The 26001-nt window shown below is 40.7% G+C and overlaps 1 protein-coding gene across 4 annotated transcripts in view; it reads left to right on the forward strand.

Annotated features, from left to right (window-relative positions):
* DISC1 (disrupted in schizophrenia 1) overlaps positions 1-26001 on the forward strand; it is a 430525-nt gene that overhangs the window by 379937 nt on the left and 24587 nt on the right. For 3 of the 4 annotated variants that reach the window (XM_011997304.1, XM_011997306.1, XM_011997309.1), the window contains one exon: positions 22715-23596. In XM_011997304.1, coding sequence (XP_011852694.1) covers positions 22715-23096 — 382 coding nt within the window. In that variant the 3' untranslated portion in view covers positions 23097-23596. Of the gene's footprint in view, positions 1-22714; positions 23597-26001 lie in introns of those variants that run through there. The other variant, XM_011997303.1, reaches the window with a different exon arrangement.

Here is a 26001-nt window from a genome sequence, read left to right on the forward strand (position 1 = left end):
GGGGGATGGGGGGGTGAGACCCTTTCCTCCTGCAAGGTCTTTATAGCTCCCTCTACTGACAAAACTTAATACTGTGTCAGCTAGCAAAGAAAATACTAAAGGGACCAGCTAAATTTTTGCAGAGCAGTCAACGTACATTTGGAACTGAGAGGCAATAAACTGGCATAGAGAAGTAGTAATGGCTCCGATCTCTGAGGGCCTCGCAGTCGTGGTTATGATCGTATTCGTTTAGGTACTGGTTGTGGTTAGTGCTTCACATTTTAACTAATTTTTTCTTCTGACTCCAATGAAATAGATAATTTTATTATTCCCACTTTGCAGACAAGAAAACTGAGGCTTAGAGAGGTTAAATTGCTTGTTCACAATCACATGCTAGTGAGGCATGGGGCCAGGATTCAAACATGAGCTGTCAGTGTAACTCCAAATCTACCCCCAGACTCCATAAAGTCATTACTGATTTTTAAACAGACAGATAAATGTATCAGGAAAGGTAAATACTGAAAATAACTTTGCAGTCAGTCCTTCTGTGATTAAATCAGCCACCTCTATTTTATAGATTTTATGAATTTAGAAATTTTAGTTACTTTTAAAATAAAGTACAAGTTTACCAGGAAACACAAATTTAGAATAAAACATATGGAGAATACAATGCCTTTCAAAGGAAAGTAGAGAAATTGGATGATTGAGGTAATTAGAAAATAATATTTTGAGTATAGTTTGATGAATTTCAGGCTTCTTCACTTGACAAAAACAGAAAAGAGGGGGAAAGTTCAAAAACATTATTATGGATTTGAAGAGACGTCACTCAGAAGAAATCTTGATCTTGATGAAATGTTCCTCATCTCTAGTGGGTGAGGGGATGGCGGGGTACAAAACAAAACACGGAACCAGTGATGGGCTTTTAGGAAATTCTACATGGAGCTTTTACCATGCACCAGACCTCAGGCTGGGGACCAGGGGTACAAGGATGAGTAAGGCATCTGGCTTTCCCTTAAGGAGCTTGTTGTCTCATGGCTGGGACATGATAAGGACATTACTATAGACATACATGAAGAGCTAAAGAAATAATATATGGAGGAAGAACTAGTTCTGCCCAAGGGGGAAGTCAAGGGAAGGTACCAAGAAAGTGTAGCATTTGAGTGGATGAAAAACTGGCCAAGACTGCTGAGGAAAGGGAGATTTAGATTAGGGGCCGACACAAGTAAGGGGTTGGCAAGGACATGAACTGAAGGGGGTTTGAGGAAAAAGCATAGCACGGGGTCAAGAACATAGATTTTGGGGTCAGATTACCTAATTCTGGCCTCCTCAATATTTTCTAGTTTTATGATCTTGGACAAATTATTTAATCTCTCTAAATTTCAACTTCTCTGTCTATATAAGAAAATAAAGTAGGCTGGGCATGGTGGCTCACACTTGTAATCCCAGCACTTTGGAAGGCCAAGGCAGGTGGGTCACCTGAGGTCAGAAGTTCGAGACCGGCCTAGCCAACATGGTGAAACCCCATCTCTACTAAAAATCCAAAAAATATTAGCCAGGCATGGTGGTGCATGCCTGTAATCCCAGCTACTTGGGAGGCTGAGGTAGGAGAATTGCTTGAACCTGGAAGGTGAAGGTTGCAGTGAGCGGATATTATGCCATTGAACTCCAGCCTGAGCAACAAGAGTGAAACTCCATCCCTTGACCCACCAAAAAAAAAATAATAATAATAAAAAAATAAAGTAGTACCCTCTTCAGTGTGCTATTATGCAGATTGAATGGTATGAAAAGCACGTTCTTACCATTACTGGCACATGCTCAGTTAACATTTTCCTGCCATTAGTAGCAGTAGGATGAGGAGTATTGAAAAGGCTAAAGATTAGAGTTCTGAGGAGAACAATAAGGATTAGATGTCAGAAAGTGTGTCATGACATATTTATGTGTATGCGTGTGGGTACACAGAATTTTGAAATAGTTTTCTATTGAAACCTTTGTTTTTAACCAGTAGCACAGGGAAATGTTCAGTTTGGCACATACTAATGAATATCTGTTATGTCTGTTAGCCGTTTACAACTACTATTGTTGTTTCTGTCATCTCCAGTAAAGTGTTTCTGTATTTTCACAAAAATGAGCAAGACCTACCGCAAAAAATTATCAGGTAAGGGTGACTTTATGGGTCTCCTGCTGCGTATGTGACACCAAAATGACTCGTTGCATGAATTCGTAAGTGCTGTATTTGGTTTCAGTGTAGAATAGAAGATTGTGGTTCCCAGGTAGAAAAGGAGACTTTGAAATCTTTCTCCTAAAATGAGTGAAAATCTGGTGCCATCAGATCATAGGTTTTGTCATCGGGATGGGATTCAGTCTTGGATCCATCACCCAGCTGGCTAGGTAACTCTGAGCAAACACCAGATGCTCTTCAGCCTGTGTCCTGATCTGTAAAGTTGAGATCATAATAGTAATACTCGCTTCACAGTGAAATTGTACACTAGAATGAAAGAATGCATAAAAAGTGTCTCGTACCCTGCCGGGCACAGAGAGGGTGATACACATCAGGCCTCTTATCCAGCATGTTCTAAGTCACCCCTCCCTGTCCCCAGCTTCTCCTGTCTGGGGATCTCAAGTTGGGAATGGTCATCTTTGGATGAAGCTGCCATGTTCATTTGTACTTAGAGGCAGACATTCTATTGGGAATTCAATGGATGCGTAAATCAGTGTAGGGGAACTGATTTTTAGGGAGCAATATGAAGTCAGAGAAATTGCACACTCTTGTCTCTACTTACATTCCTCATGGTCCCTTTCATTATTTTATGACAAATGTTACTTCAAGCTACAGTAGTGTTTTCACCAGGGGCTGAAGGAATTGATGGTGTTGTTTTCTTCAGAATGAGCTGTAACATCCCTTTGTTCACAGAGATTGTAAATCCTGCATCCTTCAGATTAGATCATGTATGTTCAATATCAGTAGGAAACAAACAGAGAAGTAAATATTTGCTACAAAATGTCTTTCTGCTGCCTTGAAAATGAGTTTCCTAAATCTGACATGTCAGTTACCCTCCTTCATCCATTTCACATTTAGAGTCAAAGGAAAACAATCCCCCACAGCAAGGAGCCTGTCACCTCACTTGGTGTATCCAGTGAAAATAATGGGACCACAGCGCAGTGGCATTGAATACTGATAAGGATGTGGCAGGCCATGCTTAAAGTTTGGCGTCTCGTTCAAATGACTGGCTGAGAGATGAAAAGAAAACAAAAATTAATCTCCCTCCCAGAACCTTATACTGATTCACTTAGTGGTTGGTTGCTGCTCAGCGGTCTGCCTCCTTTCACCCCCTCCTCCGAATAATCATAATCAAATATCCATTATTGGTTTTCAGCAACAGGGTAATTACTTTCTCTTCCTTATTTTCTGGGACAGTCAGTCTGTTCCTGAGAAAGGGCGATTGTGTAATGGTTCTCCCTACATCAACTCTGAGAAGTCGGTTGTGCCCTGCAGATATTAATGTCAGCCTGTTTGCTCTCTGGTGGAGTGAAAGAAGAAAATAATTTTATTGTGCTATTTTTAGACTTCAATTTAGATTGCAGCCTTCATGATACTTTGTGTACTGGGGATAGAGCTGTTGATGCAGAATTCAGCAGTGAGATGCTCTGGGTTCTACCTACCCCTGACAGATTTTTTCACTTAGCCTGAATGCCTTAGAACTCTTCAGTCACATTGCCTTCATTGTCAGCTGAAAGCTGAGCCAGGACAATAGGGTTAAGATGCACTTTGTATTGACAGTGTTTGCCAATGGAACTTGCTGCCAGCAGTCTCCGAGTCTGCTATCTGCCTGTAAAGGCCTAATCTGATCTTTTATATGCATAAATAGTCAGCACCATACAAATTCTCTACGAACAAAATGAGTTTATTGACCATTCTTGCTTTTCTAAACAGTTTCCCAGAGGTGACGGATGAAAGCCAGACAAGAAAAAAGTATTTCTTTGCTGGATTTCCTTCTGAACAAACAAGAAGGACCCAGGTACCTGGGACTCCAGGTGTCTTTTTCTCAGCTGGGATGGAAGGCCGTGAACTAAAGCAGCCTTCCTCATTCTTTGGTATTAGCAATGAGCTGGTCTTAAACTTCAAAGGAATCTAAGAAAGTGCCAGTAATACCTGTCTGAGCTTGTCTTGTGACGTGTATGTTACCACAGGTATTAAAATTCAGATCAATTTGCATCTAAATTATGTGGGTGCCTGTGACTTGGCAATCCAGAAGCTGTCAATTTTAGTTTATAAGAACAGCAACTTGGGCCTGGTGTGGTGCCTTACCCCTGTAATCCCAGCACTTTGGGAGACTGGAGCAGGTGGATCATGAGGTCAGGAGTTCAAGACCAGCCTGACCAGTATGGTGAAACCCTGTCTCTACTAAAAATACAAAAATTAGCTGGCCATGGTGACGCACGTCTGTAGTCCCAGCTACTCAGGAGGCTGAGGCAGGAGAATCACTTGAACCTGAGAGGCAGAGGTTATAGTGAGCCGAGATCGCGCCACTGCACTCCAGCCTGGGCGACAGAGTGAAACCCTATCTCAAACAAAAAAAGAACCGGGCCTGGGCGACATAGCGAGACTCCGTCTCAAAAAAAAAAAAAAAAAAGAACCGCAACTTGGTCCTTGCTACTCCAAGTGTGGACTGCAGACCGGCAACGTTGATATCACATGGGTGTATTTAAAAATGCAGAATCTCAGGCACTTCCCTAACCTACAAATCAGAACCTGCCTTTTAATAAGATTCCCCAAGTGATTCATAGGCACATTAATTATTTTTAAAGTCACAAATCTTTTAAAAAATCTACCATGATCTGAATGTTTATGTCTCTCTCAAATTCATGTATTTAGACCTAATCCCCAGTGCAACGATATTAAGAAGTGGCGCCTTTGGGTGGTGATTAGGTCACGAGGGTGGAGCCCTCATGAGTGCTGATTAGTGCCCATATAAAAGAGGGCCTGGGGGGCTCCCATGTTCCTTTCACCGTGTTAGGATACAGCAAGAAGATACCACCTGCAAGAAATCGGGAACTTACCAGATGTCAGATTTGTTGGCCCCTTGGTCTTGGACTTCTCACCCTTCAGAACTGTGAGAAATAAATTTCTGTTGTTTATAAGCTGCCCAGTTTATGGCATTTTTATTATAGCAGCTGGAACAGACTAAGACAGAATCCCATTAAATCTGTGGAACCTCTTCCCATAAAAATGTACCTATACACACAATTTGCATATAATTTCAATGGTGCAAGTTCCATGGACTTCAATGAGACTTCCATTCACTGGAAGCAGAGAGATGCCTGGGGGAGCCCCCAGATGCCATGTGCCCCCAACAATGCTGACCCATACTGCTCTTGGATTGTCACATTGACCAGGTCTTCACCTTCATGCCCAGACCTTGTCTATGTAAGCAGCACCAGCCTCCGGGGTGTCCCATGCCAGCCTCAGCAGTCCCTTTCATCCATGTGGCTCTCATGAACCAGTCCTTGCTATCATTTTCCTTGCCTGGATACTCTGGTCTTTTGCTTTCTCCTTCTCCAATTTCGGGACTGGTGGGCACCAAACATTTTAGACAATGACCATGAAGTAATAGCAGTTAGCTGAAACATGTCTATCAAGATTCTTTCCTACCCAAATCAGGCTCATAAACAGATGAGATGGAGAAAACAGGTCTTCCTGCTGTTTCGGCTGACGGTCCACCCATTCTGCAGGTCCTGCTGGAAGCTCACTTCTGTGTTCTGGTCTGTGCTTTGATTTCTTCTCATCTTTGGTGATGGCGTAAGGATAACGCAACACAGGCTAAAGAAAACCCTTTAAGAAATGTGTTCACCTACTGGGTGATTTGCCTATCATAGGCATGGCCTGACCTTGAAGAGTCCTTGCTCTGGTAAGGAAGCACATGTACACGGATGATTAAAATAAATGCTTCATGTCAAAATACAGGTACAGAATGCTATGTTGCTACAAAGGAAGGAATAGCTAGCTTTTCCAAGAGGAGTGAGGGAGAGCATCAAAAAGAGCTGGCTTTTAAGGGATAAAGCAGACATTGCCTGAGACAAGGGCTGTAGAATTGCTTGTTGTGAGAAACTACAGAGTTGGGAAGACCGAGTTGAGACAGGCATATTAGCAGAAGTGAGAGAGCTTCTAAAAATAAGAGCTAGCACTTAGACCCTGCTTGCTGTAGGACGTGCACAGGTGTAAGTGCTTTATATCAAGTACCTGTGCAGTTCTCTCCACAGTCCAACAATCCTTCCATTATGGATGAGGAAATGCATGCGTGGTGAGTTCAGTATCTGACCTAACACTGTGCGGCTGCAAGTGGTGGAACTGGGCTTTGAACCTATGCAGTCTGGCTTCTACACTAGACTTCCGGGCAGAGGGTGCCTCCCTGTGCTTCCAGGATAAAACTTGCAGCACTGCCTTGGCTAGGACTCAAGAGGCACTGTTTTCTCCTCCACTACTGGTCCTGCAGTCTTTCCAACTCTTTTCACTTCATCAATGAGCCATGTCCATCCTCACATCGCTATGTGTCTGTGTAACACTTAGGGCCACTGAGTTATGGGGGGAAAGAGAAATGGATATTTCTTAGTATTGTCTGGTGGTTCTGTTATCTCACAGTTCATGGAAACCAGATCACTGCAGACATGAGGCATTACCATCAGTCTCAGAGAAGGCCTGACATCCTGTTGTAGATCAGAGAGTCCTGGCCACCACTAAGGTCCTGGAAAGACATGGGGAAGGCAAGCAGAAGCACAGGCGGCCTGAAGAGTCCCCCTAACGCCCCCCCACCCAGGCACCACTCTCCACAGCTAAAGGTGTTTATGGTGTAGGAACCCTGTGGTGGTAGGAGATGGGGGATGATAAGGCTACTTGGATAGGAAACATATGTGATTGGTTTGCACTGCTCCTCATACTGTTGTCAAATTCCTCACCGCTTCTGTGTACTTGGGGTGACAGTCTGACAGCCTGTGAGGTCAGACAAAGCCCAGATTACTTCCCTCATGCCTTTCCGTCTTGCACTTGTGGGCTGCCATTCTTAAAGGTGACGGGGCTTTCTTTGCCAGAAGTAGGCGTGGCTTAAATCTTTTGGGTTTGGGCACTGGAAATGACTCTGCTTCCCCTGCAGACATGCCCTGATGAGGCTGCCGGCCACTGGCTCTGCTCCTTTTTCAACATCAGAAACAGGCTCTCTTCCTTGACAGTTGCTGGGACATTTCCCTTCTCCTACTCCTAACTTTGTCATAGACGTCTCCTGAACTGCAGTTACTATGTTTGGAGGTGACATCATCCCCTTCTTTGGTTTGTGGATAGGGAATACCAGATACGAGGGAGAGCATCCCTAAGGCCTTCACCTGACCCCAATCCTGCCTGTATGTCCTGCAGTTCTCATGGTGAGTCGTCAGCCTCACTAGGCGGCACCTGTGTGCATAGCAGCATGGCTCATTCTTTATCCTCTCTAGAACACAGAATACTTTGGGCACATTTCTGTGTTTTCTTTCTCCAACAGCCAGATATATGTGTCCACTTAGCTGCACATAATTATTGTCTCCATAACTCTTTGACCTACACATTTGTCAGATAAAACATTTTGGGCGAGAGCTCGTTAGCAGATCTGTTTCCGTCCCACTCTGTTGGCATTTATTAGCGAGCCCTCTTCGGGAAGCCGTGTGTTCTGAGAGGTAGGAAGAATAACACATTTTACCTATAGTGCGGGGTCTGGCCAGTGCCTATTCTTTCTGGGTTGAGCTGCTGGAATGTATTCAGGGGATAAGCTGAGAGGCGATTTACGAGGAGTGCTGTCTCCTTGTCTTACTCCTGCTTCCCTTTAAAGTTCCTTGGCTGCCCTTAGCGTGGCATGTGTTTCCATTTATCCTATAGTTCTCAAGACTCAATGGAGCTCTTGTACTTCTGAAGGGCACTTATTAGGAAGCCCGTCTCCCTGACGTTGAGCTTGCACTGATCAAAACAGGGGCCCCCACAAACCACCACAGGGATATCTATGCAAAGGGGGCATGTTTAGCACCACAGTTAAGGATGGTGCATGCTTTGGCAGAATTACAAAAGGAAAATAAGTGGACAAAGTGTGTTACTTTTTTTTTTATTATTAAAGGGTGTGTGTGGTTTATTTGAGCAACAACAAAAACACAATAGAAAGGAGTGAAATGTAAAGGAAAAGCCCCCTTTGCTCTCCTCCAACCGTGAGGAAGCTGTTAACAGTTTTAAGTGCATCCTTCCAGAAATATCTCCCTCATGTATGGACATATATGTCCTTTTGTTACTTTCAGAAAATTCAGATGGAATCAACAGAATTTTGTTCTGGGCCTTGCCTTTTTTGCTTAATTTTTCTTGGAGGTCTTTCAACTTTAAAAGGTAAAAATGGCTGTATGATATGTAACAATAAGTGTGGCTGATTCCAATTTTCTCTATTTGGTTGTTTCCAGTTATTTCTCATGCTGCAATGATCATCCTTTTTTATGCATCTCTTTTACCTTGTCTGAATGTTCCTGTAGAGTAAATGCCTAGAAGAGGAATAGCTAGTGCAAAGGGCATGTGCATTTTAAATTTTGACCAATATTGCTGAATTACTTTCCTAAAAAATGCAGCTGACGTATCCCTCACCTTTAAAACAGCAAACTATACAACTCCCAGGCCTTTGTCTCTGAGTCTGCGCATCTTTATGTTGGATGCAAATCGTATATTGATTGGCTGGGTTTTTTTCTTCCTCTGCCTTTTTTGCTTATTTTCTTTTGGGATATTTGCTTTTTTACTTCTTGGCTTTACAACTCTTTGCTGGTTAAGAAATCTAACTCATAGACCATGCAACATGTTAGAAATATTTTTTCCTAATATGTCATTTATATTTTGACTTTCATTTATGGCACGTTTGCCACATAAAAGTTTACATTGATATGTATCTAGATTTTTCACGGTTTTTTGCTTTTGGGTTTCAGGTTTGTGTTTGCTTAGAAAGGTTTTCCCCACTTCAAGTTAGAGTCAAATAATGTAAAAATTTTCATTTCGATATTGGGCAGCTTAGAAGCCAATACTGGACTGGCCACTGGCCAAATAGAGTGGCATGTTGAGACTTACCCTGAGACTTTAGTTTCTAATGCAGTGAATCCATTGGGATCACTTATAGAAAAGGATTTTACCCTATCAATCTTTACTAGAATGGCTATTTTTAAACAATTTTTTTGTGCTTTTCATTGTAGGAGTCCTTTGAACGTAGTTTCCCTGAGTGTTCGTTCAGTTCATTAGTTATTGAGTTCTTATAGTGGATGACATCTTGCTAGACTACCAGCTTCATAGGGTTTTAAAAAATGAACATGAAATATTCTCAAACCTCATTAATTACATACAGTAGAAGAAGGCATCTGTAGACAAAACCCAGAGATCAAGGCAGAATGTAACAACTCTCTTGAGAGTACTACAAATTGCCATGTGGTTCAGAGAAAGGTGACATCACATATGGTTGTGAGGTCAGGGAAGAGTTTTGTAGTAAAGTGATGTGAGCCTTGAGATGGGCCTTGATGAAATGGTTGGATTTCAATGTGCGTGGATTTTGGAGAAACGGCATAAGAAATAGGCATCTGTAATTAGAAACTTGTGCCTTTGTTCTGTGAAGAGAGAGAGGTCCTCTTGGCGGGTATGTGGAGAACTCACAGGGGTGCAATGAATGAGGAGTCCAGAGTAGGGCTGAGGGCATCTTGGGAAAGGCCTCTGAGAATTTTGCTCTCCATTTGACAAGGAATAAGAGGCATTCACGTTTTTGGAGCAGTGATAGATGGGATAGCTTGGAAGTATGAAATATTTGAAGGCAGAAAGGCCCATCACTAATTGTAGTTTTCCTGGAGTAAAGAAATAAAATGCTTAATTTGGGGTAGTGCTGGAAATGGGGAAAAGCAGACCTGAACAATATTCTCAGTTTATAATCTTTAAGAGGGTACTGCGGCTGAGGGAAAGAAAAAGCTTAAAAATGACCAAGATTTCTAGCCTTCATTTGGTTCACTCTCTTAACATGCATTGAGTGCTTGCTTTTGTCAGCACTGTGCTGGGCACTTGGACTAGAGGAGTTGGCAAGAGACAGGATCCCTGCTCTCAAGGGGCCACAGACAGCAAACAGGCCAGGATGGTAGCAGGTATAAGGACACCATGAATAAAAATGGAGAAATTAAGAAGAAGAGCTTATTTGATGGGGATCCCTGATAACTTTGATTTTGTGTCTTAAAACTTCAATTCTTGCTTCAGATAATTATCAATTTAATTATTCCTGGTGGTGTTCTCTTTCTCTCTTCACCCTGGTATACAATGGAGTGGTACAGGAAAATAAATTGTTATTCAAGTTTTAAGTAGGCTGCAAAGTTGGAAAGCACTTTAAAATCCGAGGCTGTGTTTGCTTATCCACAACAGGAAAGGGAAGTTTGTTAACGCTAATGATTAGAATAGATCTTTGATTTCTGATGATATCTTAGTTTCTTCACCTGTGAAATAGAGACCTGTCCTAAAACAGTCCTTGTACTTTGCTCACAATTTGGTGAGTCCTAAATCTGGGAAGGTCTTGCCTGGGCATTTCTCTGTGCGGGGCTGCGCCAGGACTCATGTGACTGGCAATGGCAACAGCTGTCAGCTGGGATCCCAGTGGGGGCCACTGACCAAGCATGTAGTCCCTCCAGCATGACCATCTTGGGATAGACAGACTCCTCGCATGACGACTGGCTTGCCCCAGAGCAAGGGTCCCAGAAGAACCAGGCGGAGGCTACGGGGCCTTTCCCTACCTTGCCTTGGAAGTTAGATGGCTTTACTCCCTCTCTGTTCCGTTGGTTACTCCAAGGAAGGCACCAAAGTCAGCCCAGATTCAAGACAGGAGGATATAGACACCAGCTCTTTATTATAGGAAAGTCAAAAGTTTAAAGGTTATGTTTTAAAAACACTACAATGTAGCAACACCATCTTACCTCATGAGGTTGTCTTGAAGACTAAATGAAGTAATATATGTACAACCCTTGGAACAGCACCTGACCAAAAACTATTAACAATGGTGATGGTGGTGGTGGGAGCGGGGATGGGGATGAGGATGATGAGGATGATGATGAGTAACTGCACTGCCTTTCTGCAAAATGTCCCTTATTGTCTAGCGGGTTGAGTTTTAGAAAGAATGGCTTTACCTAATTTATATTTCCTATAACTATGAAGGGGATTGTCATAGGTTAATTGCCTTAATCTCATCACATTCTAACTAAGAATCCAGGGAGGGGTTGCTATCCATTGTGTTCCAAGGGAGATCTGAATATAAACCAAATTCTATTAGGAAGGGCAAAACAAGAAAGAGTGGGTAGTTTCAACCAACAACGACCTCTACAGATTGCTCATTAAATACTCTTTCTTATATTACATTTCTTCCTTTCATATTATGAAATGGCATTGGAGAAGGAGGCTAAAATTTCCAAAAGTTCAGTGGAAAATAGTGTTACTTTTTCCTTCTTAGAAAATAAAAGACAAAGGAATAAAATTTAAACATTTCTAATATTTTTTTTTCTGAATTGGAGGTTAAGTTGCCCAGGGGGCCTACAGACACATGAGGACTATTCTACCTTCATCAGTTTGCAGCTGAAAATTTAGTACTATTGGCCATTCACATATCAGATATTTTACACCGTCATATAAAAAGACCTGGTTATTTTCAAAGCTTCTGAGAAATGGAGTAAAATACTAATGCCCTTTAAGTGAACTTATTAATAAATCAGGAAAGAGAGTTTGGTTATAACTGAAGCTCTAGGCATCTGTGTCAGAACTCAGTATTTCCTTTCCTAAAATTGATAGAAGCCTACAAACTCACTGCCTACCTTCTCCCACAGCACCATTCCCCATAGAAAACCCCACAGAAAAACACAAACATGCCTGAGTCTCAGGAGGATTCAAGCCACACTCAGATGATCTCCTAGACCCTATTTTACTTCCAACTGGCAGGAATAACAGGAGTGGTGAATATCAGTTCTGTTCTCAAGAACCTACCCCCAAACACTGAAATTGTATCTTCTAGCTGCCTCATTACTGGTTGTGAAAACATCACCAAAGATCTCACACAGTTCAAGTAGGTGTGAGTCATTCTCTTAAAGAATTATTACTAATGACCTAATTGTTTTCCCCAGGCAGAAATAGCAAAGCTTCTCAAGACCTCAAAATCAACCACTACTCTCTTTAGTACAAACTGATGCAATAAGCAGGTATCTTAAAAATCTAAAGCTTGATGAAATTGTTATGTATTATGAAATTACACTGTAATTTTACAACTATGTATTTTCCTCAGCACTTAGCATAGCATCCCCTCAAACTGGCTTCCAAACTTTGACATGTGCATTCTAAGAGAAGTTTGGGGACTAGCCCCACCCTCACTCAGGGTACACATCCTCTATCCTATCAAATAGCAAATAGACACAACGTTACAGTATTCCAGTCATTATACTGTAGAACATTATTTATAGAAGCAGCAAACCTTTTTTTCTTAGGAAAGTTATAAGCTAGGCTGCTGGCTCTTTCCTTTGAATCCAGCCTTGCACACACCATAGAAGCCAGAGAGATGTTGATGGATCTGTCAAGTTCATGATAAAAAATAACAGAGAACTCCTCAGGTAACTGAAGGCGATTTGGCCCACGTGTGGGGAGGAAACAGATGATAGCGTGGAGGAGGGCTTTTCAGACATGACCTTCTCTTCCTCCTTCACATTGCTGAGGAAGGCCAACCCTACCTAGGTGCTTCAAGAAACAAACCCCTGCTGGCAGTGAGGCTCGGGGTGTTGAGGCTAGACAAGCAGTAGCAGAGGAGCACTGCCTGGGAAGGGGTCAAACAGATGGCCAGGATTTCAGCATCCCCGTCCTCCCTGTTCCCCAAGGGGTAAGTAATTACAACTGAGGGAGACTATATTTCTGGGAGCACAGATGATTCCCCCAGAGTATCTTTTCCCTGCACCCTTTTAGCACCTGAACACACTGGGACCTGCACAAGTTAGGGCCTGGGCAGTATCCACTTTTCCAAAGACCCAAGAACAGCCTAAGTAGTTAATATGCCTAAGGACATAAGAACTCCTTTGGAAAATAAACAAGACTGCTTTGGAGGACAGCTGTTACAAAGGAACAATAATAAATGGAATGGCTAAAACCTGAACATAATTATTGAAGTAGAAATACAAGGTGTTCAATACACATATCAAATATTCCCCAAAGATAAGGAAGGATATTGGAAACATGACATAAAACATGAAACCCTAAAAAGGAGTCAAATGGAAAATCAAAGAATGCAAAGTATATATATTTTTAAGTTTCAGTAAATGCACTGAATGCCAAATGGATTCAGCTGAAAAACCAATGGGTGAGCCAGAAGATCTCAGAAATTCTCAGAGGACATCAGCAATAGTCAGAGAGAGGGAAAACTTAAAAGGTAAGTGAAGCAATATGAAGAATAGCGTTCATATAAAAAGAATCCCAGAAGCAAGGAAAACAATCAATAGAAGAATGGAAGGAGACATATGAGAGAAAGATTGAGAACCACCCAGAAAAAGGAAAAAGTAGAAAATCTCAGACTGATGGGCTTAGTAGAGTTTAAAACAGGATAGAAAAAAAGGGGAGAGGCATACCTCAATAGGTTGTAATAACATTTATGTAAAACAGTGATAGAGAGAACATTCTAAGAGCAGGTCAGTTATTAAAGGATGAGAACTAGATTGATCTCAGACTTCTCAATAGAACACATAATACAAGAGGCTATCAAGTAATATTTTCAAAATGTGGAACCATGAATATTAAATAAAACCATTGTTTAAAAGGGACTATGAGACCTGGAAATACATAAAAGATTTATCATGCACAAGCTTCTTGGGAATATTCTTAGAGGAAGTATTTCAAGAAGATGAGAAGTCTAGGAGGATAATATGAGCTGTGTCACAGAGTATGCAAATAAACCTTAGCAAATTTTTTACTGTTGATGAAATAGAGAACTTACAAATCAAACAAACAACAAAAATAAATCTTAATAAAAACCTGGAATTAAAATATAGCCTCAAAATATATATCAATTTATTGCTTCGGGGGTGGGATGGGGTAGAATGAGAGTGAGGTGAAAATATACTAACGCACTTTTCTTCTTGTTTGGGAGGAAGATGTAGAAATTGAAAAGCTCAGCAAATGTATATGGAAAAGCATAAATATGACCTTACAGATACAAAGGAAAGTACCGGAAGACAAAAATATAATGTATAATTTTTAGACCAATAGAAGAAGATTTGATCCACTCAATGGAAAGTAGGAAAATATAAAAAGAAAAATTGCTTAAAAAGTAAGGGAGGATTTCTGATCTAGGAAAAAAGGCATGGACCCATTTCTCTCTGCTTCTTCCCACTAAATGCAATTCTAAATCCTGAAAATAATGCAAGAGCTAATTGAATGAGAACTCTAAAAGACCGTGAGAGGACAGTAATCTGCCTTGGGACTGCAGGACTACAGGGAAAACAGAGCTTCAGGGCTTCCTGCATACCTACCTCATGAAAAAAGACAACCTAGACCTGGATTCCCTGACCAACCAAGCAGCCAAAGGCAGCTCAGCTAGGTTTATTCCTGCCCTGGATTTGGAGCCCTGCTAACAATAAGCAGCCAGGGGAGTGCTCTCCTTCCCTGCTGGCCTCCAACTGCCTTCCCCTCCCAGAGACACCCGGTTAGCCAGGAGCCCCTGGCAAGAGGGATCCTGCCACAACAGATGCCCAGCCTGGGAAGCATCCTCCTCTCCCCTCCCTGCCCCACCAGGGGCAAGGGGAATTCTGCCATGGTAGGTACCCAGCCAAGGAAGTCTTCTTGTCCTCCGGAGCCTGAGACTTTACACCCCCACCAAGAGACATTCAGTTACCTGACCTGGGGCGAGGCCCCTTCTGCCCCTTCAGCTAGCACCATCAGGGACCAGTGGAAGTTCTCATAGAGCCAGCTGAATCAAGCAGACAAATGACAACAACAACAACAACAAAACAACCAACTCAAAACAAAAACTCAAAGCCAAACAAACAAAAGGAACCACACAGTAATGGCCAGCTAATTTTTGTATTTTTAGTAGAGACGGGGTTTCACCATATTGGTCAGGCTGGTCTCTTAACTCCTGACCTCAGGTGATCCACCCGCCTCGCCCTCCCAAAGTGCTGGGATTACAGGTGTGAACCAACACGCCAGGAAATAATATTTTGAAGTGCAGAAGGTAGAGACTGAAATGGAAGGGAGGCTTATTTGCGTACTTAAAGTAGCAAAATATTGGTGCCAGCTAATGGTGATGCCACCAGCATATTGTAATACACAGAACAATTGTTATGCAAAATATACCAAGAGATATAATCCAATGTATTATAAATAAATTGAGATGAAATGATTTTTGGCAAACGTATAAAAGTAATTCAATGAAGGAACAATAGAATTTTTAACAAATGGAGCTGGAGCTATTGAACATTCATAAGCAAAAAGATGAACTCAAACTAAATCTCATACTTCTTACAAAAATTCACTTAAAATGGATCAAGGATCTAATTGTAAAATATAAAACTATAAACCTTTTAGGAAAAAAGAGGAGTCAGTCTTTGAGACCTAAGGCAAGGCAAAAATTTCTAAGACTCGATACTAGAAGCACAGTCAAGTAAAAGGAAACATTGATAAACTGAACCTCTTTGAAGTAAAACCTTTTCCCCTGTAAAGATTCACGTGAAGAGGATGAAAGGACAAGCTAGAGACTAGGAGACATGTTTGTAACCACATATATCTGACAAATCATTAGTATGTAGAATGTATAAAGTCTCAAAACTAAATACTAAAAAATGTTAATTTGAGTAGAAAAGAGGCAAAAGACATAAAATACACCTCACTGAAGAGGCTATATGGATGGCAAAGAAGCACATGAAAAGACAGTCAACATCATCAGACATGAGGGTAATGGAAATTGAAGCTGCAATGAGATAGCATTGAACACCTCTCAGAGTGGCAAAAACAAACAAACAAACAAAATTGTAACACCAACTACTGGTGAGGATCCAAGATCACTCATACATTTTTGATAAGAATGCAAATGGTATGGCCACTCTGAAAAACAGTTTGGCAGTTTCTTTCAAAACTAAACATGTAACTATGATACAACCCAGTAATTGTGCTGTTAGACAATTATTTCAGAAAAATGAAAATTTAATTTCACACAAACACCTGTGCACAGATGTTCATAGCATCTTTCATTCATAATATCCCCAGACTATGATTATCCAAAATGTCTATCTGTGGGTGAATGGTTAAACACATTGTGGTACATACATAGCATGGAATACTACTCAGCAGTTAAAAAGGAGCAAACAATTGAGATGTGAATCTCCAGGGAGTTATGCTGAGCATACACACACACACACACACACACACACACACACACACACACACACGCCAATTCCTGAAGGTATCTACTTTATGATTCTGTTTATATAACATTTTTGAAATGACAACATTTTAAAAAGGGGTAACAGATTTAGTGGTCTCCAGGGACTAGGGAGGGGAGGCATGGGACATAGGCAGGTGTGGTTATAAAAGGGGACATGCAGATTCTTGTGATAATTGAATTGTTCTGTAGCTTGAATGTGGTAAGGGGTACCTGAACTTATATAAGTGATACAGTTGTATAAAACTATGAAAACACACACACAACGGGAACTCTGACAAAGATTGGTGGATTTTATCAATGTCAATATGCTGGCATGATATTGTACTATTGTTTTGCAAAGTGTTACCATTTTGAAGAACTGGGTAAGCGTACATGAAATCTCTCTATATTCTTTCTTACAATTGTATGTGAATTTAATAAAAAGAAAAAGGAAAATAGAAAAAAGAAAAAAGGGAATTTTTTAATTGAAAAATTGGGCTAAAATCAATGACAAAACACCAATAATTACACAGTAATTACAATTATTGAGAGTACATGGGTTAAAAACAGCAATCCAAAGATAAATCTTAGAATGGGTTTTATACAATTCAGCAAATGTTTTGTGTTGGAGTCATTTTAAAAATATGCAAATAGACTGAAAACATAGAATGGTAAAAAGATAAAATTGAACTAAAAGAGTGTTGGAATAACAATTTTAATATCAGACAAAGTAGACTTTAAGGCTAAAATGTAATATCAACAATGAAAATTGTCATATAAAGAAAAGAAGCAGTTAGAAAATGTAATGATTGGAACCCCTAGGTATCTAACATCATAATCTGAGACTAATAAAACAACCAATAAAATTATGGGAGGAAATAGAAGAATCAAGAATTATAGTTGGAAATTTAAAACACTCATTTCAGAAACTCATAGATGAAGCAAACAACAAGAAAAACAAATACATAAAAATTTTCATAACATAATATGCCTTCACTTTCCTTTCAATGAACACAATGCTCATTCTTTTCGGACACATACGGAAATTTTACAAAAATCAATGAAGTACTAGGTGATAGAAGAACCCTCAGATAATTTTATAGAGTTAATTCTCAACCAGTATGCAATAAAATTAGGTATTAATCTAACAAAAAGGGAGGTGAAAAAAATCTCTTCTATTTAGAAACTAAAACACATATCTATCACTATACAATCCTTGAATTAACAAGGGAACCATTAGGAAAGATAATGAAAAACGCTGTCTGTAAAATCTGCTGGACAATAATGCTGTAAATTCTAAAAAAAACATATAATGCTATTACAGAAAAATATTTCAAATTGATAGATTTTGTGATAGGCCCACAATTGTTTGCTCAATTATTTTCCATATTTTTCTGTATGTTGCAATGAGCCGAGATCACGCCACTGCACTCCAGCCTGGGCAACAGAGTGAGACTCTGTCTCAAAAAATACGTGTGTATATATATATATATATATATATAAAATAATTAAAAATTTAAATAAACATATATTGGACATGGTTAAAGTATTACTCAGACAAAAATTGAGCTTTAAATATGCTTATTATAACATTAAAATATCAAAAGAGGAAAATGTGAGAAAGAAAACAAATGAGTTAAGTGTTTAACAGAAGCTAATAAAAAGTAAGATAATAAATCCAAAGAAATGGGGAAAATGGAAATATAAGATAAGAACAAATCAATGAAATAGTGAAAAATGATTAATATGAAGATTAACAAAGGAAAAATCAGTTCTTTGAAAAGAGTAGTAAGATAGCAAACCTTTGATAAGACTGAATAAGATAAATCAGAAAACGAATAAGTAAAACACATCCTGAAAAGGAGATCTACAAACAAGTAATTTTTAAAATAGTTTTTAAAAATATGAACAAACATGTAACAATACATTTGGAATTTGTTCAAAAAGGATTAATTTATATAAAGGATATAAAATATTAAAGTGGACAGAAGAATAAATGGAAAACTTGAATAGAGTGTAAAAGTTAAAGATATTGAAATGGTAATAAAATGTCTCCTCCAACAAAACCCTTGGGAAAAGGATAGGGAACCCAAGAAAGGAATAAATAGAGGCAATGAATATGAAAAGATAATTCACAGAAGAAAATCTGAGTGGCTATGAAATGATCCTAGTGAAGAAATGCAACTTCAAATGAGGTCCTACCTTTTACCTATTAGATTGGCTAAAATTAGGAAAACGAAAAATACCAAAGTGCCCCCAACTAAGGACTGTTGTTTCTAGTGTGGACCAGACCCCATTCCTGCACTGCTGCTCCAGTGCATCTCTCAGAAAATCTGTTCCCTCCCTCCTTCCCTCCCTCCCTCCCTCCCTTCTTTCCTTCCTCCTTCCTTCCTTCTTTCCTACTTCCCTTCCTTCCTTCCATCCTTCTTTCCTTCCTTCCTTCCTTCTTTCCTCCCTTCCTTCCTACTTCCCTTCTTTCCTTCCATCCTTCTTTCCTTCCTTCCTTCCTTCTTTCCTCCCTTCCTTCCTACTTCCCTTCTTTCCTTCCATCCTTCTTTCCTTCCTTCTTTCCTTCCTTCCTTCCTTCCTTCCTTCCTTCCTTCCTTCCTTCCTTCTTTTCTTATTATATTTTCTTTCTCTTTTTGTTATTTTATATTGGCATGGACATAAAATACACACATCATGAATGTACTGCTTGATGATTTTTCACAAAATGAACTCATGGAATCATCACCATCAAGAAATAAAATGCTTCTTGTACATGAGAAGTCCCATTATGCCTCTCCCATTATGAGCCACCATGCCAAGCTTATTTAACTTTTATTTTTGAAGAAAATTCAAAATGATTGCATAGTTCTAGATTGCCAGTTAATTTCTTTCAGCATTTTAAAGATGTTTTATTGTCTCCTAGCTTTCACTGTTTCTGTCATCCATATTTTTGTTCGTTTGAAGTTAAGATGCCATTCTTTTCTCTCACTGCTTTTAAGAGTTTTGTTCTGTCTTTGATGTTTAGAAATTTCATTATGATGGGCCTAGGTGTGTGTTTTCTTTGATCTTTTCCTATTTTGAGTTGTAGTGCTTCCTAAATGTGTGGTGTGATGTTGTTTGTCAACACATGGTATTTTCAGCTGATAATCTCTTCCAATATTACTTCTGCCTAATTCCTTCTTTATCCTTCTGATCTCATCATTTATGGACATGGGCTTTGGGAGAATGTTAATTAATATGTCCAAGAAAATAGGGAACATGATGGATAATTTTGACAGAGAACTGGAATATATAAAAGAAAATCAAATTAAAAGTAACTGAAACTTAGAACACAATAGTAGATTGAATAGCAGATTCAAGACAGTAGAAGGAAGGGTTATTAAATGGAAGATAGGTCTGTAGAAAATATCTGGCATGAAGCTGTCTGGATGGATGAAAAAATATATTTTCATTGAAAATTCCTGATTTTTGGTTTTCCAAAAAAAGTCAAAATTTTTGTCAACATTGAATTTACATCCCTCATAATTTCAGTGTGCCTGAGTTGATGAGTTGATGATGTGCTCCGTATACAGGGATATGTACTCCCAACTAGCCAGAGTCACTCCTTTCTATTATCTTCTACCAATGAGGCTGAATATTAGTTGTCATGGCTTGTATCATCCCTTCTCTGCTCCACACATTTACATTGCATGCTGGGCATGCTATGTATTTGAGTTCATGATCCATGTTGAAGATGCCATAAAGATACCCAAAAATGTGAAAGATACTTGGAACTGGGTAACAGGCAGAGGTTGGAACAGTTTGGAGGACTCAGAAGAAGACAGGAAGATGTGGGAAAGTTTGTAACTTCCTAGAGACTTGTTGAATGGCTTTGACCAAAATGCTGATAGTGATATGGATAATGAAGTCCAGGCTGAAGTAGTATCAGATGGAGATGAGGAACTTGTTGGGAACTGGAGCAATTGTTATGTTTTAGAAAAGAGATGGGCAGCATTTTGCCCCAGTCCTACCCTAGAGATCTCTGGAACTTTGAACTTGAGAGAGGTGATTTAGGGTGGAAGAAATTTCTAAGCAGCAAAGCATTCAAGAGGTGACTTGGGTGCTCTTAAAAGAACTCATTTTTATGCTTTCACAAAGAGATGATTTGTAATTGGAACTTATGTTTAAAAGGGAAGCAAGGCATAAAATTTTAGAAAATTCACAGCCTAATGATGCAATAGAAAAGAAAATTCCATTTTCTGAGGAGAAATTCAAGCTGGCTGCAGAAATTTACATATGTAACAAGCAGCCAAATGTTAATCCCCAAAACAATGGAGAAAATGTCTCCAAGGCATGTCAGAGGTCTTCATGGCAGCCCCTCCCATCACAGGCCTGGTGACCTAGGAGGAAAAAATGGTTTTGTGGACTGGGCCCAGGGCCTTGCAGCTTTTTGAAGTCTCAGGACTTGGCACCCTGTGTCCCAGCCATGGCTAAAAGGGGCCAATGTACAGCTCAGGCTGTTGCTTCAGAGGGTGCAAGCCCCAAGCCTTGGAGGCTTACATGTGGTGTTGGACCTGTGGGTGCACAGAAGTCAAGAACTGAAGTTTGAGGACCTCTGCCTGGATTTCAGAGGATGTACGGAAATGCCTGAATTTCCAGGCAGAAGTTTGCTGCAGGGGTGGAGCACTCATGGAGAACCTCTGTTAGAGCAGTGTGGAAGGGAAATGTGGGGTCAAAGCCCACAGACAGAGTCCCCACTGGGACACTGCCTAGTGGAGCTGTGAGAAGAGGGCCACCATCCTCCAGACCCCAGAATGGTAGATCCACTGATAGCTTGCACCATGCACCTGGAAAAGCTGCAGACACTCAATGCCAACCTGTGAAAGCAGCCAGGAGGGGGACTTTACCCAGCAAAACCATAGGGGTGGAGCTGTCCAAGACTGTGGGAACCCATTTCTTGCATCAGTATGACCTGGTTGTAAGACATGGAGTCAAAGGAGATCATTTCAGATCTTTAAGATTTGACTGCTTGGATGGAATTTGGAGTTGCATGGGGCCTGTAACCCCTTTGCTTTGGCCAATTTCTCCCATTTGGGATGCAGCATTTATCCAATGCCTGTACCCCCATTGTATCTTGGAAGTAACTAACTTGCTTTTGATTTTACAGGCTCCTAGGTGGAAGAGACTTACCTTGTCTCAGATTAGACTTTGGACTTGGAATTTTGGGCTAATGCTAGAATGAATTAAGACTTTGGGGTACTGTTGAAAAAGCATGATTGGTTTTGAAATTTGAAAGGGACATGAGATTTGAGAGGGGCCGGGGTGAAATGATATTGTTAGACTTTGTGTCCCCACCCAAATTTCATCCTGAATTGTAATCCCCATAGTCCCCAAATGTCAAGGGAGAGACTAGGTGTAGGTAATTGAATCATGGGGGCAGTTTCCCCAGTGCTGTTCCCAGGATAGTGAGTTCTCATGAGAGCTGGTGGTTTTAAAAGGGGCTCTTCCCCCTTCGTTCTGCAATTCTCCTTCCTGGCACCATGTGAAGAAGGTGCCTTGCTTCCCCTTCACCTTCTGCCATGATTGTCAGTTTCCTGAGGCCTCCCCAGCCACGCTGAACTGCGAGTCAATTAAACCTCTTTCCTTTATAAATTAATCAGTCTTGGGCAGTTCTTTTTAGCAGAATGAAAACAGACGAACACAAAGAGTCTAGCAATAGAGTGGAGAACAACATAGTTACAAGCCCTGCCCTCAGGGAAAATAAAACAATAATCACATAAATAATTAGAATTGTGATAAATATTCTGAAATAAAAGTAAAAAATGCTAAGAGATCCATCATATTTTCCAGTTGGAAGGCAGGGAATGTTTCTCCCAAAAAGGTTATTTAAGCCGAGTTCTGAAGATAATATGATTTAGTCAGATGAAGGCCTGGGTGTATGTGTGTTGGTGGGGAATGGACGGAGAGAGATGATCTTGCCTGGAAGAGTTGGACAGGTCTGAGGATTCAAAGCAAGACAGTAGGGCTGGAAACACAGATATGAGCAGAAACTGTGTTGTATTGGGCTGCTGAGTCTGGAAAAATACATAGGATTTTGGATGCCTTTGCAGACCAAGCAGCTAAGGACCAATACGTTTCATGGTGACTTGATGGTGTACAAATGTGGTCCCTCTGATACATCTTCTAGTTGAAGTAATTTATCACTGTGAAATTAAGTCATCAAGTATAAGATGACTGGCTGACTTTTAGCCTGGTAGACAAGCTATTGACCTGGTATGATGAAACATCACTGAGTTTATTTTTATGCCTTTATTTCCTCTCTGTCTCAGCTGCAAGTGTCCACTGCTTGGGAAAGTGTGGGAAGCTGACTTGGAAGCTTGTCGATTGCTTATCCAGAGCCTACAACTCCAGGAAGCCAGGGGAAGCCTGTCTGTAGAAGATGAGAGGCAGATGGATGCCTTAGAGGGAGCTGTTTGTATAGCTGCTCCTCTCATTCCCCCCAGGCTCCATTCCGAGGATAAAAGGAAGACCCCTTTGCAGGCATTGGAAGAATGGAAGGCTCACCTCATCCCCTCTCTGTACTGTGCTGGAGGCGAACAGAAAGAGGTCTGTCCTTTCCACATGGTCTCTAGAGGGGACCCCTATTCTAAGGGGTGCTTTGGGACCAGGCTCCAAATGGGAACAATATATATTGGGAGGGCTTCCCATTGAGCATATAAACTTTTAAAAGTTTCAGTAACTTCAATATGATTACAAAATAATGTAGAATTTTTGTCAAAGTTTGAAATATAGAAGAGCAAAAAAACCCAACTTTTGGCATATTTAGTTCCATTTTCATTTTAATTTAGTGGCTAGAATTAGAATATGCAGTCTAATATAGAATTACCATATATAGCATACATTATATATGTCATATATAACATAGTTATCATATACACTATAGATTATATATGCCATACATGATATTTGACATATATACTATACATTATATACCATATATCATATGATATTTAATTATATATTTAGAATCTATATATTACAATATATTATTATTTATTTGAATGAAACATTCAAATATATGTATTTATCCCATTAATTGTTTTTACCAAAACCAGATCGTAATGAATATTTATAATGTTCTTCTTTCATAAACACAACTAAAGTTTGGCCTGAGATATATGTATTACAAATTAAAATATGGTTTTATTTAACTTTACTTTTCTCTCCCCTCTTTCCTCTCTCCCTTCCCCTTCCTCTTCTCACTTTCCTCCTCCCGCCGTAACAAGAGTCTTTTCCATAAAAAGGCCCTGGGAAGTTTTTCCTGATTTCAGTGCCATGACCTGAGTCTTCAGAGCTCTTTGTTGGCCCAGGTTCCCAGGTGTTCTGAGTGTGAAAAGGAAATAGCATAGAGAGGCTGGAGGAACGTGACACATGGCCTTCAAGTCTCATGGTTGATGTTAGATGTTAGCTGTGCTTCCTCCCTGGGTCTTTGCCAGGACTCACCACTGGTGGGTGAGGAAATTGTTACCTCCCCAGGCCAGCCCTGGCAGCCTCACATCCCCTCTGCAGGACCATGACCTTCAAAGAGCAGACATTTGTGTTCTTAGTCACTGCCTCTGGACTGCTTGGAAAATTGATCCTTGATCCTATATTTGGATTCCGTGGTCTTATAAGAAAGCAACCATTGTCACTCTGCATCCTTGCTGGCCCAATCACAGGCTCTACTATAATTTATAGACATCTGACCTCTTTTGTTAACCCAGTTGCTGCAGGTGGAATCCTCCAGCAAAGTCTGGTTTCCAGTGCTCTGGGTAGAGGTGTTGAAAAGTTACCACGTGCTGCAGGTGGATGGTTTGAAAGAATATTCTGGGATGGAGGGAAGTGCCACCTAAGCAAGGGTTTATTCCTGGGGGGAAGAAACTGCAGGCTCTGGAAATGAGTCTTTGAAGGTGTGGCTGGCTTTTCAAAGTGAGCTTCTGGGAGGAGCTCAGTGTGGGGCAGTCAGAAGCCATGCCAGGTATGTGATGGAGTCCATGGGTCATTGATTCTGCTGGAGGCCAGGACTGATTCAGCAGAGATCCCTTACTCCTGTAGGGGAGAAAAATCATTATCTTTCCTTTATGCATCTAAAGGTTCTCAGCTGAGGCCCCTATGCAGACAGAGTAGCAAGAGAAAAATGTGCAAATTTGCTTTATATAAAATTTACATGACACAGGAGGCTGCAGAAATGAAGATCCAAAGCAACAGAAACCAGTGTATTTTTATGCTTAAGTTTGAAGAATAGCAGATAGATGTGGAGAAGTATAATTGGACAAAAGGAATAGGATCTAATGGCAATAAACTGCGGGGAGCTTAGCAAGGCCTGTTTGCTCAGATTCTTCACTGCATCCCTGTGTCTTCAGAGATAAGGACACTCCTTTCCTTTGGGTATAGGTTGTACACTTTAAGGATGAGGGTGGTCAGCGGTGGTTAGAGGAAGGTCAGAGAATTATCTATGACCTGCTTCAGGAGAGAATGGCTGCGGAAGGTCAGAGAGACTCCTGCTTCTGCTGTTCCTCAAATGCCAACGTGCCATATTTTGGGGTAGTGCATTCTGAACCCCATCACTCTCTTCCTCCCTCTCTCCCCGCTTCGCTGCCCTTCCCACTGAGCCCTGAGCCCTCCAGGCTCTCTGGGGACAGACTTTCCCAGGCATAGGAGGATTCGTTTTCCTGCATAAGATTATAAGCACCTGTCAATTTCACTATCTGGCTATAAGAACACAGAGCTATATTTGTTGAAAAATAGGAAGCTTGGGGTCAAGGATGAATAAAGAGTGGAACCTTATCCTAGGTCCTGTGGTGGCTGCTGTTTGGGTGCTCCAGGGGTCCCCCAGAAAGCCTCCCAGATCCTCTCCACCAACTGAAATGCTGAGGATGTCCTATATTTATTTGTTGCCGTCTTGGGGGAGAGTGGGTGCTTTAGAGGGGACCTTATAGCTTTTGCTGGCTTTCGCTATCATTTCCCTGTGCCTGTATCGCAGTGGTGGGTTTGTGTTCACAGAGAGGGCAGCCGTTCTTTGAATTCATGAGTGCCATGGATTTTAAGATGATGTTTTCTGAGAAGGGCAAAATTATGGGGTCACAAAAGAGATCAGCTGTTGCTGGGAAAGGGGAAGGGACTCATTCCAAGAACAACAGGAAGGAATCTGGGGTATGGAAGTTGGGGGCGGGATGATAGATGTATTCTCTCTCTTGATTGTGGTGGTAGTTATGTGAGTATGCATATGTCTAAATCCATAACTTTACATCAGAAGGAGTGAATTTTACTGTGTATGACTTTACAACAGTGATTTAAAAACATTTTTTTAAATGTCTACCTATTTAAAAACTGGGCTATAGATGTTTGAGTCAGTGCTTTTGTCTCAGGACTGTCAAAAGGCAGTTTGGCCTGCCAGAAAGAGCACAAGGCTTCAGTCTGAGTCTGCTGTGATCCTCAGTTAGGCCTCTTACAGGCTGCATTTCCACATCTGTTAAGAAAAACACCACCACGACATGAGAGGATAATGAAAACTATCTCATGAAGCTGTGATGAAGATTTAAATAAAAGGATGCATCTCCAAGTGAGAGATGCGTAC

This window comes from Mandrillus leucophaeus, unplaced genomic scaffold (assembly GCF_000951045.1).
Source record: "Mandrillus leucophaeus isolate KB7577 unplaced genomic scaffold, Mleu.le_1.0 Scaffold537, whole genome shotgun sequence".
Lineage (NCBI taxonomy): Eukaryota > Metazoa > Chordata > Mammalia > Primates > Cercopithecidae > Mandrillus > Mandrillus leucophaeus.